Source organism: Simochromis diagramma, unplaced genomic scaffold (genome assembly GCF_900408965.1).
Source record: "Simochromis diagramma unplaced genomic scaffold, fSimDia1.1 OVJJ01000107.1, whole genome shotgun sequence".
Lineage (NCBI taxonomy): Eukaryota > Metazoa > Chordata > Actinopteri > Cichliformes > Cichlidae > Simochromis > Simochromis diagramma.
In genome coordinates, this window is record NW_024387209.1 from 6,146,765 (window position 1) to 6,160,867 (window position 14,103).

A 14,103-nucleotide genomic window follows, 5' to 3' on the forward strand; every position below is an offset into this window, starting at 1 on the left:
CTGTTCATCTGGACATTTTCACTGGGAGAAATGTTTCATCACTCATCCAAGTGATTTCTTCAGTCTCAGCTGACTGCATGTTTCCCCATCCTTATAAACACATGTGAGTGAAGTTGGCCTCCCCACCTTCTTCAAATCAAACAAAATTGATGTCAAACATTTGTGCTGGTTTGTGCTGCAAAATATTTTGTTTGTGCAGGTTTCCCCAATCTTATAAACAGTACATGTACAGTGAGAGAGAGATGTTACATCTGTCTTCACTTGCATCCCAGTCACGGAAGCGTTGGAGGTAGTTCATAAGAGATTACAGGATCACCCCAACCTCAGCAACAGGACCACTCTCAGCACTGATTAGTTGTGTTTGCTTTTGGAACTGTGTATTAATTCCACCTATTTTGCATAAGGGTCAGTACAGGCAGGAAACGTAGGTGTGCCATGGGTTCCCCCAGGCCCCTGGTCAAAGTCACCAAACCAGTTCGTAAGCAGGTACATGTGTGGCCAGAAGGGTCGTCAGAGGCACCGCAAGACTGCTTTTCCACCACAGGCTGCCACACACGACAACACCACAGACTTTCAGGAATATACAGAAACTGTCATTGCCTACATCCCAAAATGCATCGATGATGTCACAGAGACCAGGACTATCACTGTCCGGGGCAATCAGAAACCATGGCTCACAGGTCAGGTTTAAAGGCTCCTAAGGTTGAGAAATGCAAGCCTTCAGAGCCGGGAATTAGGTGAGCCTAAGAATAGCAAGGGCAAACCTGTCACGTGGCATCAGCTACAGCTACAGCTACAGCAAAGCTTCAGCGACAGCAGAAATACTTGGAGGCAGTGGCAAGGAATACAAACCATCACAGACTACAAGCCCACTCTGCAGACCGTGGTGACACAATCAACAGACAGTGTGTGGAGATCCCTTGCCAAAATCAGTACACGCAAAGCTCCGGGTCCTGATAACATCCTTGGACGAGCACTGACGGACTATGCTGTGGAACTCACAAATGTCTTCACAGACATCTTTAACACATCACTAGGGTCAGGCTGTCGTTCCCACATGCCTCAAAGCCTCCACCATCATTACAGTACCCAAGAAGTCATCTACCTCCTGCTTTAAGGACTACCATCCTGTCAAACTCACCTCCATCATTATGAAGTGCTTTGAACGGTTAGTCATGCATCAAATCAAATTATCTCTTTCCCCCAACCTGGATCCATTTGAGTTTGCATACACGTCAAAACGCTCAACCGATGATGGAATTTCAACTGCCCCTCACTCAGCCCTCACACATCTGAACACTAGAGACTCATATGTCAGAGTGCTGTTCATAGACTTCAGTTCAGCATTCAACACCATCATTCCCCAGCAACTCATTCACAAACTGGATCTGCTGTGGATCAGCACCTCGCTGTGTAACTGGCTGCTAGATTTCTTGACAGGAAGACAGCAGACAGTACGGGTCGGCAGCAACACCTCCAGCCCAAGAACACTGAATACGGGGGCTCCTCAAGCATGTGTGTTTAGCCCCCTTCTCTTCACTCTGCTGACCCACGACTGCACACCATCACACAGCTCCAGTCACACACAACTGTGGTAGGTCACATCAGCAACAATGATGAGATCTACTACAGGGGTGAAGTTAACCATCTGGCAGAGTGGTACAGCAGCAACAACCTGTCCCTGAATGTGGAGAAGACCAACAGCGACTCCACTTCCTCTGCAAACTGAGAAGCACAAGAGATTCAACCCCCATTATGAGCACCTTCTACAGAGGCACCATTGAGAGGATCCTCACCAGCTGCATCACTGTGTGGTATGACTCCTGCACTGGGTTCTGCAGGAAAAAATGACAACGGGTAGTGAGAGCAGCCGAGAGCATTGTGGGGACCTCTCTTGCCTCCCTCCCCAGGAGATCTACTGCACCTGCCTCATCTGGAAGGTCCTCTCCATTACAGGTGACTCCACTCATCCCTCCAACAGCTTCTTCAGTTTGCTGCCATCAGGAAGGATACTGAAGAGCCTCCGGGCCAGAACACGCAGACTGAGAGACAGCTTCGTCCATCGGGTTGTCAGGATGCTGACCATCTCTGAATCGAGAAGGGGGGACCAAGGGTACATCTTTCACCATCTTACAATGCTGTGATTGTAGCCATTCCCCAACTCTCTGTGAATGGTACTCATGGCCATTGATCAGTAGGCTTTGATTAGTTGTCATTGATCAATGGTCATAAGAATTTGCATACTAACAATCATGGAACTAACCCCCCAGCACATTGTTCATTCAGTGGTGCTAGTTTCCTTCACTATGCAAATGTACTGTTTATAAGGTTGGGGAAACCTGCAGTCAGCTGAGACTGAAGAAGTCACTTGGATGAGTGATGAAACGTTTCTCCCACTGAAAATGTCCAGATGAACAGAATCAACCTTTTGGGATTTACTTGCCTGGATGATTAAGCACGCATCAAGACGTTATTGTATTAATATTATTAAAATGATAGCAGCACAAACAAAAATTTTTGCAGCACAAACCAGCACAAACGTAGCACAAATATTTGACATCAATTTTGTTTGATTCCATTAATGTGGGGGGGCTGGTTGACCTCTGATGACCTCTAGAAATTTTTATTAATATCTTTAAAATGATAGCGGCACAAACGAAAATTTTAGCAGCACAAACCAGCACAAACGTAGCACAAACGTTTGATACCACTTTTGTTGGATTTGAAGAAGGTGGGGGGGGGGGCAACTTCACTCACATGAATAATAACTGTTGACAGAAACTATGCTATGTGCACTTACTAGTTTTTCCAGTTGTCGGAAATCTCTGAACTGAGTGGCTGTTCAACTACAAAAAAAAGCAAAAAGGAAACACTCCTCATTTTCATTTTCAAATTGCTCAACTACTGTTGCCTTGTCGGTATGTTCGGGTGTTTTACCTGAAGGATGAGTTAATTACTTCCCTGTGTCTTTGTGACAACAGGTCCTCACTGTCACTGGGTGTGATGCAGACTCATCCATGTTAGGAACTCAAACAAGCAAGTGCAGGGGTGGGGTGGCGTGGAGGGGCCTTGAGCACCTGCCCCTTTCCTGATGGGTGTCTCTAGTGCCCTTTTTGATGAGGCAATTTAAAAAAAAATTGTGTGTGCATGTGGAGTCCTTCCTGTGCAACAATCTAAGGAGCTTGGAAAGAAAAGCTTCAGGACTTCTTTAGGTTTCTTGAAGACGTTTCACCTCTTATCCGAGAAGATTCTTCAGTTCTAAGAGCAACTGGTGCAGAGTCCCAGATTTGAAGCCCTATGGGAGTGTCCCCAAGAGGGTCATGCGAGTGCTGTCACCGGTCTTCGCATTTTATTATCTCATAACACTTGTTTAATCAGATACCATCTGTCCTGTGGACGTGATAGTATGATGTGATTCCATATTCGATTCTTGATGAATGTGGGGAGTTGCTATTCTGCCTGGTTCTGTGTGTCAATTTTTAACTTTGAACACTTGCCCCTTCAAACATCTCTGCATGGCCCTGAACTCAAATAAATCAGACCGTGGACAAGACTATCAGGTAAAGAGAGAAGCTGAGCTGTCAGCTGGTCACCAACTAGAAGTGATTTGGTTCAGGATATGTGGGAGGATGCTGTACAGGCACAACAGGCCTAAAAGTCAGGCTGCCTATTTATTGGTTGATCTACATTCTAACCCACATTTGTTTTTTTACATATTTGTCACATGTACATGTTTCAGATCATTAAAAAAATAGACAAAGATAACTCAAGTAAATACAAAATGCAGTTTTTTTTCAATGATGATTTCATCAAGAGAAAAAGTTAGTATATTCATAGTCTATTCCTCCACATTGCAAGGATCCAATTGAGGTGGTTTGAGCAAGTCAAACTGCCAGACCAGGGGCACACTGGACAGATTACATTCCTGCCCTGACTTGGGAAAGCATCATTATCCCTGAGGTGGTGGATTATAGCCAGAAAAGATGGATATTGCACATAGTGGAGTTTGGATATTCTCATCATCTCTTTTGTGGGTCCAAACTTTGGGTGGTATGTGTGATTGTGAATTGTTGTCTGTCACTCTGTGGTAGCCCTGTGACAGACTGATGACCTGTCCAGGGTTTATCTCGCCTCTTGCCCTATGGTAGCTGAGATAGGCCCAAGGTGTGGGAGGAGTTCAGTGAGGCCATGGAACAAGGCTGTTGTTAACCTGGAAGCGTGGGGATGACTTCAACTGAGGATACAACTATAAGGAATATTTCAAAGAGCTCGTCAATCCCTCTGGTATGGTTCCTGTAAACGAAGCAGAATGTGGAAACGAGAGGGCAAGTCATCCATCACTGGTAGGGAGGTAGTGAAACCTCAGTGGGAAGGTCTACTCTAAACTATTGTTCAGCTTGGTCCCACTCCCAAGTCACTACTTACTGACTCTTGCATACCCTTCCTTCCCTCCCTTTAGCATAAATTTTGTAATGCAGTTCACTTTTATTTTATTTTCAATGTGGAACCAACTACCCAAAATCACCAAAAATATATTTTTTGTGTTTTTATCAATTGACAATAAATGTTTGCATTGATGGACTTATATTTTGAAGCACATACCACGAGAGGCTACAATGCTTGTTGTTAGTTACAACTAATGGTGTACCTGTGTGATTAGTGTCTCTGTGCACTTCTTGTGAACACGCTTATTGTTGTTTTGCCTTATTTGGTCCACAATTTGTCTTGTTTTCCTCCAGTATCCAACTATAATCCAAAAAAATAGTAGTTGCAAGAAAATTAACCCTCTTAGGTAGTTAAGAAAAAGAGCACAATAACTGGAGAATGGGGGAGTGTAACAGAAGGAGAAAAAGGAAGGGGTAGAAATAGGGTGAAAAGGGAAGTTGAAGAAAATACTAGAAGAGGAAGAGAGAATTGAAAGGTGATGTAAAAAGATGACACAAAGAAAAAATGTTAAAGAATTTAAAATGATAAACTAAAGGAGGAAGAAAGAGAGAGGGAGGATCAGGAAGGACATTTCTCAGGGAGGAGGGGGTAAAAAGCGAAGGGGGAGGTACCTACAAATAGATGGACAAGCAGGTTCTGCTTCAGTTGCAGCTCTCACCAGGCTTTCTGTGAGCTCCAGCATTTCCTCCTAGAGTTCTTCAGCACACACTGCATCCTCTTACTGCCCAGGCTTTGCTTCCCACAAAGTCACTGAGTGCTCTTCTGCAAACATGGCGATGGAGAAGAAAGAGCTGCAGTTACTGAATAGCCTCTTTGCCACCTACATCAAGAAGGTCAATAATCAGGTGAATTATCAGGAGCACAATGAGTCCATCCATGACATAGTTGAGGAGAAGATGAAGGAGCTGTTGAGCATGGCGCATGAAGAAGACAACGAGGAAATAATCAGGGAGCAGAAAACCTTAACATTGAGGTGGGAAGGGGCAAAAGGGGGCATTTGTGAGTCTTTATATTGATAATGTGATTATTATTATGTATACTGTTATTTTTTCACTGATAAATTCAAAACCTGTTTTGGATCCATAGACAGTCAACATCTTGCTGGAGATTGACTAGTATAGGCCTATTCTTACTTAACACTCGCATGTAAAATAGTAAATGTAGAACTGTTTTTGACTTAAATAACTAAAACCGCAAATTATTTCCTGAGTTCTGTCTCGTGATATATCTCTCTCTCCTAACATGCCTTCCACCTCTCCTCTTCTTTTGTCTTTGGCCAAGAGCAGAATGGTTTCCACTGGCACTCTGTTGGCACACTGGAGGCCAGATCAGCAGTTCAATACAAAAATCACATTCTTGCTGTTTGATTTCACAAATATTTTGTGCCAGTGCCCTTCCTTATGCAACCCTTCCCATTTATCCAGAACCAGCACTAAGAGTACACTGGCTTGAATGAAACCAGGTGCTCATCAAAGGTTTTCTGTCTAAAACCCATCTGTGTATCTTACTGGTGTCCAGGTTGGAAGCTGAGAAAAAAAGAAGAGAAATTGCAGAAGACCAGTTAGATAGGATTATAAAGGTAATTTGTAATCTCCAATAATTTTATCTTTTTATTGTTATTAGCAGGGATGGACCCACTCAAACATTTTTTAAAATATTAATTGGTTCATCTATAGTTTTCTGTTGTTTAATGGAATACTAAAACTGAAAAAGAAAAAAAATTGATAAATAATATAAAGCTGATCTTTGGTTCTGTTTAATCCTTTAATTACTTTGGTGTTGTATGGCAAACTATGGGTGACGTCTTTGTCAGCAAAAAGGCTGTAAACAGCCAAAAAACAGGACAAAGCTCAAAATTCATACCCTCTTTGTTTGTAATTTAATGCCACATTTTTCAAAGCCATCCTATGGACTGCATTTGTTTGGCCTGTAATTTGGTCCCTGGGTCATATTCTTGACACCCCAGTTTTACAGGAATTGGAGTAGCAAAATGGAGAGTTGTTTAAAATATGTATGCTTTTTTTTAAAGTATTATAAGGTTAGACTGCATGATGTAATGATATTTCATTAAAATAAATGCTTTTAATTTTGCAGGAGAAGGTTAAGGCTGAGCTGGACTGTGAGTTTCAGAAGAAACGCACTGGACTGCTGGAGCAGGAGATTCAGTTCTTGAAGGAGATCTATGAAGAGGTTCACTCCTCCTTTTCTTCTTATTTTTTATGCTATATTCAGGATGATGTGTGTTTTTATACAATCTCTTCACAGATAAAAGACTGAAGTTCTCAGTTACAGCACTGTGCTGGTTCACTCCCATGGCTTACTAGGACAGAACAGAACATTAGCTATTATTAAGTGTATTAAACCCATCATATCTATGAATTGTAGGTAGATTTGATCAAGAGCTGACAAAGAGAACCATGAGAGGGTTTATTCTACTCTAAGGCTGGATATTAAGAATGCAAATTTATGTATTTTTGTAATTTAGCGCACTTAGAAGTATCATTTTAAAGAGCCTGACACAGTGATTAAAATTTGTTCTAAGTATGGTTTCAGTAATGGTTCTGATGCATTTAGTTGTTACCAGCTGTTAACAATGTTAACAGAGGTTAATCAATTAATGTGATGTGTACAGACAACAGCTCATATAGATAAATCCTAACTCTAAGCCTCTGTTTATCTTCACCTGTCTCCTCTTCTTCTGTAGAAGATCAATGAGCTGCAGAGTCAGAACCAGACTGAGACCGATAATAACAATTCAGACCTGATGGAAACACTGGAAAAGATCAGGGAGCGTGTTAAGAGGATCAGTCTTGAAAAACACCAGTCAAAGGTTGGAGATATGTTATCATTATTAACTGCTGTGGTAAAGATAAATTCTGCTAACCAAGAGCCTGAATTGAACGGCTTTTTATATAAATAAAAACATTAACCTTTGAACCTGGCATGATAAAACAGATGCAGAATATAGAGTCAGAGTTCAGGAGAATGAAAGAGAATATGACGAAACTGATGAACAACCTAAAAGGATATGAGGAAAGACTCAACAACAGCACGGACCTGGAGGCTGATATTGAACATTACGCAAAGCTGCTGGAAAAAATGAAAGAAAGGTGATGTTTTCAATTGTATTCAATAAGTTGACAGATTTTATTATCTGCTACATTGCTTCATCTTATAATTGTTGTTAAATTCAAGTGCTGTAATCATGGCTGGAGTACCTACCATTAAAGTTGTTGCTTTTAATCATTTACCTGGATGAAATCCAATCATTCTGGTTAAAGATTTTATATCTATGGATAGATAGAGCTGTGGCTACAATGTAGTTTGCCATCACCAGTGTGTGAATGTGTGTGTGAATGGGTGGATGACTGGATGTGTAAAGCGCTTTGGGGTCCTTAGGGACTAGTAAAGCGCTATATAAATACAGGCCATTTACCATTTTACCATCACATTATTATATTATTTATTAAATTATTTTTCAACATTTTTCTTTTTGTCTTCACAGGATTAATACAGGGAAAAATGTGGATCCAGATGAAGGTAAGAACAAAGGTGTGAAGACTCTTTAACCAGCATACAAACCTCAATTTGTGTGAAATCACACTGTATTCACACTGAGTCAAATACACATAACTTACTGTTTAAATATAGATTTTTGTCCATCAAAAATCAAGTCCATCTGGAGATAAGCATAAACATACCAAAATAAAAAATTAAGAAGGGCTGACTGAGCATACGATCAGATAATTGTGAAACTCTCAAACTCTGGGGGGGGGGGGTACTGTCTGCTTAATAACAAGTATGATTCAGTGCAGAGAGGTCTATTAACACATAGTGAGTGAGAAAGGTGACTGAAGAAGAATAGTCAATACATCATGGGAATCCCCCAATCATTAACATACATATCTAATTGCCATCACATGGAAGCAACATTGTGCATTTACACTGTGCATGTTGTTTGGTTTCCCTCGACGTATAAATCCTGGCAATCCTCCTGGCACTTAACAGCGTACACTATGCTACTCTGTTTGTGTCAGGGGACCCGATCCTTGGGGTGGACCAGTTTTTGGTGCAGCGTGTTTTGGGGTTTAAAAGCCACAGAGACCCGGTGTTTAGAAAAAATGCGTCTCAACTTCTCCGATACTCCTGACACATACGGGATCACTACAGGTTTTTGCTTGGGCAGCGGTCATCCTTCTCTCCTGGATCGGCTGGAGCTTTCTTTAGGTGCCTTTCCAGCTTTGACAAAAGTCCAGCTGGGATGGTCATGAGAATTTGCATAATTAAGATTAAGGGACTGCCCTCCCAGCCCATTGTTCCTTCAGTGGGCTGGTTTCAGTCATTATGCAAATGTACTGTTTATAAGATTGGGGAAACCTGCAGTCAGCTGAGACTGAAGAAGTCACTTGGATGAGTGATGAAACGTTTCTCCCACAAAACGCTACGTCCAGATGAACAGAATCAACTTTTGGAGACACCTTGAAGATGGCTTGTTTTTTACGGAGCCCCGCAACGGACATGGGAGGGGAAAAAATGAAGATGAACTTTTGCGAGATCTCGCAAAAGTAGCTTGGGAACTCGTAAAATAGGCCTCATCATTCGGAGGCCACCAGCTCGAAGCTGATGAGCCATGCGACGAAGGCTGCTCCAAATGCGTCCTTCGTGGCCCAACCTATCCCAGAATTCAAAGCACGGCCCAGCCAATCCCAGTTTCCAACAATGGCGGCAGCTATTTAGTTTTAATATTACTTTTCCTGGTCACGAAATAAACTTTTAAGATATTTTCAGGCGAAAATGTAGCTGTATAAACTTCAAGTATCTGCTTAATTTATCAAGACATCACATATTTGCAAAAGTGCTCCTCTGTGAAGAGGTAGTAGTTTATTTTATTGCAACCTGTAATACAAAAGGTTTGAAGTGTGAAATAAACTGCAATGGAGTTTGGTTGGGAGGGGGGGGGGTTCTTTTAAAACAAAGAGGGGCTAGCTCTTGAACTCCAGCCGATAAGACCATTTCCCACACCCATAAACATAAACTACTCTACACTCTTTTTATACTGCTGGCACTTTACTCGCTTACAGTTATTTACTCACCTTTCAGTGACTTTAATTTTAAAACTGTGTATATACTGTATATTCTGTGTATTTATTATCTCACTCTTACTGCCTGTTTATGCCCTGTCCGTACCTTCAACGTCATGGTGCTCTGTTGTATGTTAGTTGGCCCTTGGGGATAAATAAAGTCTTTCTGATTCTGAAAACAAAGTTTTGGAACTACTGATGTAACTGAAAATAACAAGAACATGAAGGAAGCTGTGGTGTTTATAGCAGTGATTGAAAGGACTGTTGCACTGTTGAGCAGAAATGACGTTCCATCTTGTATTCACCTCCACCCCCCATCCTGTATTCACCCTGCTTACAACTGGCTCACAAGTACTGTTTGCAGCTACCACTAGATGGTGCTAGGGAGCATGCAAAGTTAAACACTCCGATTCCATTGCAGACTCAAATCCGGACAGTGGTTCCAGTGGCAATGGGGTAAAATACTATTAATTTTATCTATTCATGTTTTTATTTCTTTGTGAAGTTTCGTGTGTGTGTGTGTGTGTGTGTGTGTGTGTGTGTGTGTGTGTGTGTGTGTGTGTGTGTGTGTGTTGTTTATGTTTTGAAATTTTCTTTCTTAAGAATCCTGACAGGTCGTTTTGTTTTAGAAAATGTAGGAAAAGAAATTCATCATCAAACAAATGGTCCAGTTCTTAGGTCTTCGTTTCAAAGTGAATTATAAGGAGAGGAAGAATTAAAGCAGCTTTTTTCATGGCTCAGTGACAACAGACTATGAAAAATAAGTAGTTGTCTGGTGATTATGTTGAAAAGTGCTTTTTGCATTCAGCTACTGATTGCAAGTAGTTACAGCAACCAGGCAACCTGTCTCCAAAAACCTGCAGCCAGCCTCTGACTGCACTCTCAGACAAGACTGCAACATGCTGATATCAGTCTGAATCAGTCCACACTGATGAACACAAAAGAGGACTCAACTCAACTGGTTGTATACGGGTTATATTCCTACATAAAAGCAAGGCTGCAGAGCGAGCGCCTTTGTCATTTTGCAGTTAAATCACTGTCCAACAGCAACTATTAACATTATTTTCTGTGTTTCTGTTTGAAATCTGTGATATTGTGAATTGACTCTAAATCTAAATAGTTAATGTGAACATCTGTGTTTGCAGACAAAAACAGATTGTAGGTAATTATTACCTTAACCTGGTCAAATTACAGACTGACTCAGTCTTACTGCCCTTTTATGGCTGAGTTGATCTAACCGACAGTGAGTGGTTGCAGACCTGCTCCCCATCTTTAAAGCAATCAATTCAAAGCCCACAGGATTACAAGTTCATTGCACATGCTAACAATAATTTTGCTCTATAGCCACTGTTTTTATTTTATTTGATTGTGACTATAGTATCAAACAGAGTATGAACTGATGGGCAGGAAGATAAAAGTTCCCAAACAAGATAAAAAAGGATTATTTTGATCCGTGAATTAGGTAAAGCTAGTCTGTGGAGCTGGATTTGAAAATAAAAATTATGAGCAAATGGCAAAAATTGTGTATGCATGACCAGATACAGCTGATCGATCCTCCCACCCCATTGGCCCATATTTTTCATCTGTGTGACAATTTTCAAGATTATCTCAACCTGTTCAAAATATTTTTATATTAATGATGATTCAGTTTTAGTCACTTCAGTGTTTCTCACAATTCACTCATTTTTTTAAAGGCTCAGAAATTGAAGTCTTTAAGTTTAAGCTTGGACCACTTTTTTTTAGTGATTTTTGATGGCCCCCAGTGGCAAAATGAAACAGCAGATTTCTTTCAGAAGCAGCCCTTTTTTCTTATTTTTGAAAATGTTGCCAAAATAAGTGGCAGAATGCCCCCAGCCCTTTACCTGATTTCAGTCACCTTTAGAGGTAGATGGTAGTTTGACCTCTGACCTCAGTTGTCAGCCTGTAAAATTACAACTTCACTCGCCTCTGTGATGCCTTGTGATCCACACGTAGCGACCATTGGGAACACGCTACACCAGCAGCTTTAAAGTTTTGTTACAAGATAAAATTTCTATTTTTTTCTGGATAAATATAAAAACTACTTTAATCTTTCTGTCAGTGCTGTTGTAGTTTCTATGTGTTTAGGGCAGAGCCTTTACTCGCTTTCAGATAGCTAACAAGCCATCTGATAAAAATCTGATATAGTCGGTTTAATCTTTCTAATGTTTTTCTCCTACAGGACGAATCTGAGTAAATCCAGTCATCAATATAACGGCAGAAAATATGACAACTGGCAGGAGAGAAGAAGAATAATTAAAAAAACAAAACAAAACACTAATCTGTCTTTTCTTGGTGGTATAATTGTAAAGCTGTGCTTCTAAACTTATTTGATCATTGAGTGGTGGGATTTTTTTCAGTAGGCCAACCATGCACTAACATGAACTTGTGTTAACTTTTAATTGATTGATAGAAGAATATTTAATGGGATTGGACAGTTTGGGTCACTCTGTCAGTGAAGAAGTCGATGAGAGTGACAGTGATGACCCCAAAATCTGATCTGAGCAGCAGTTAGGGGGTCAGGGGTCAGTTAAGGGTCAGACATATGTGCTGTGTGTGGAAAAGCAATAGCTGTTTATTGTTAATGTGAATGATAGCGTATATGTGCGTGTGTGTGTCAAGAGCTCGGAGAGGACTTCATGATAACCTCATGTAAAGTATCAGCATGCAAAGGTACTTCGAGAATCAAATGACAGAAATGTAGCATCCACTTCTGATTCAGTGTCAGACATACAGAGACACACAATCTCACACACAGCCTCACCTATGTATGTATGAGCACACACATTTGTTTGGTTGTTGGATTAAAAGCTTATATGAAGATTAAACTGGTGTTTTTTCCAATTAAAATAAAATGTTTCAAATAATTTGTTCGCCTAAATCTCCATGAGCATTCACACTGGAAACTGTTGTATTCCCTGACTGGTTGACAAGTGGTTGCTGATAGTTGCTGGCTGGAATTGGGCTAAACTGGTCATGAAGAAAATGCTACACCAACAATTCCATGTAATTGCTTTGATTACTAGCAGATTGCTGCGGTCAGCTCTCGTTTGCATGGATCATTGTGACTTGTCTGCAGACACTCGCTCTGTAGTTTTCACTCTGTAGTGAAACCTGAAGTGTTTGCAGACAGGTTACAGTCTTCCACACAAACGTCTGGCAACCTGCTAGCAATCCAAGCAATCAGGAGGACTTCAGTGCAATCAGAAGTGCTGGTCTGTTACCATTTTATACTACTAACTGCCAGGAACTTGCCCCAACAAATTACCAAATGGTCTTGGAATACCAGTTGGAATTTTCCTAGCAACTGGTCACTGACCAAGTGACTGGCTTTAGCAACTGATTTCACAGCAACTGGCACAAGAAACTGGTCACAAAATTACTATGCACCAAAAACATTCCTAGCACTGCTTTGATAGCTAGCAGATTTCTGCAGCTGCCCAGAATTTGTGTGGAAGTCACCCACTTGTACCCAAATACTTACCTACTTACCAAGTAGCAGTGAAACTTGCCGCAACCATACACAAAATACATATTTTTCCGTGGCAAACGGCGAGTTTCTCTTACAAAAAGAAAAAGACCCTCAGAGATTGGGTGAAATTCTCATAAATAAACATTAACAAAAGGAAAGATCAGACATGTTTCTGCTAAAAGCAAACTATGGCACAAAATTCTGCCCATAGCAAACCACCAGCTCTGAAACCAAAGGAAAGTTCACGACCCTGATCACAGATGTACCGAGTGTGCCCGTTCAGGCTGCTCAACAGTCTGTAAAGGAGCATCCACACAGTGAGCAATTCACTCATATCTTAGGCTCCAGTTGCCTAGGTAACCCTTTAACGTATTTGCCACCCAGTCATATGTCGATCAACTGTATCTATTTTTCTTATTGGTGAGTCAGGACCTGGTTATTTTGTGTCACCAGCAGTTATTCCAACCAAGGTAGCTGTTATAGTCCCAAGTTGACAAACCACTTCCTTCTGGATGCCCCCGAAGTGTTCAGATGTACGTACATTAATACAGTTGTATAGCGGCCAAAAGACATTCCTGAGGCACCAATTATAGGCCACCTTTACACATGTTAATATGACAAAAACAGAGGAGGACTGCATGATGGAGGTTGATGACAAAGACAATAGCTTGATCCTCAACCTCTGATTACAGGAAGCTCCTTACAACAGATGTTCTCCCTCTTGGTCAGCGTAGAGAAGCAGATCTTTCTCCTCAATTTAAATTTAAAAGGTCGAACACACCATTTCCCATAAGCATTTACCACAGTAATAGTGCAAATAGGTCTTCTGGCTTCTTACATGAGCAGCAGTGTTTGTTTTTTTCCTCAAAGTGAGCGTCACATTTAAAAAAAATAAATAAATAAATTTAAATATAAAGGATGAGCTAAATTGTATGTGTATGCGTATCGGCACTAAAACGTACAGATGACGAGGAGGAGAAGAATAAAAGGTGTCTGGAGATGAAGTTAAAGATCAGAAGAGCGATATAAGAGATGTTAAGGAAAAGGGCAGAAAGAAAGAAATGAGGGAGCCAACAATAGACTATG

At 40.9% G+C, this 14,103-nt stretch overlaps 1 protein-coding gene across 2 annotated transcripts; it reads left to right on the plus strand.

Moving 5' to 3' along the window:
* The first annotated feature begins 3,296 nt into the window (after positions 1-3,296).
* On the plus strand, positions 3,297-11,851 carry LOC120746093 (low molecular weight neuronal intermediate filament-like). Of its 2 annotated transcripts, none has more exons than XM_040051364.1 (8): positions 3,297-5,419; positions 5,965-6,025; positions 6,541-6,636; positions 7,151-7,276; positions 7,402-7,556; positions 7,952-7,998; positions 9,949-9,983; positions 11,728-11,851. In XM_040051364.1, the coding sequence occupies exons 1-8, from the start codon at positions 5,217-5,219 to the stop codon at positions 11,740-11,742; spliced, it is 738 nt and encodes a 245-aa protein (XP_039907298.1). In that variant the 5' UTR covers positions 3,297-5,216; the 3' UTR covers positions 11,743-11,851. The 2 variants fall into 2 exon arrangements, with proteins under 2 accessions (XP_039907298.1, XP_039907299.1); XM_040051365.1 differs by having other exon boundaries at positions 3,300-5,419; positions 7,952-7,986.
* Positions 11,852-14,103: the final 2,252 nt, after the last annotated feature.

Bases quoted from the DNA above. Each gene is read 5' to 3' on its own strand.
- LOC120746093 (XM_040051364.1), top strand. From the start codon at position 5,217: ATGGCGATGGAGAAGAAAGAGCTGCAGTTACTGAATAGCCTCTTTGCC. The intron at 5,420-5,964 runs GTGGGAAGGGGC...ACTGGTGTCCAG, and splicing joins CAGAAAACCTTAACATTGAG to GTTGGAAGCTGAGAAAAAAA. The intron at 6,637-7,150 runs GTTCACTCCTCC...CTTCTTCTGTAG, and splicing joins TGAAGGAGATCTATGAAGAG to AAGATCAATGAGCTGCAGAG.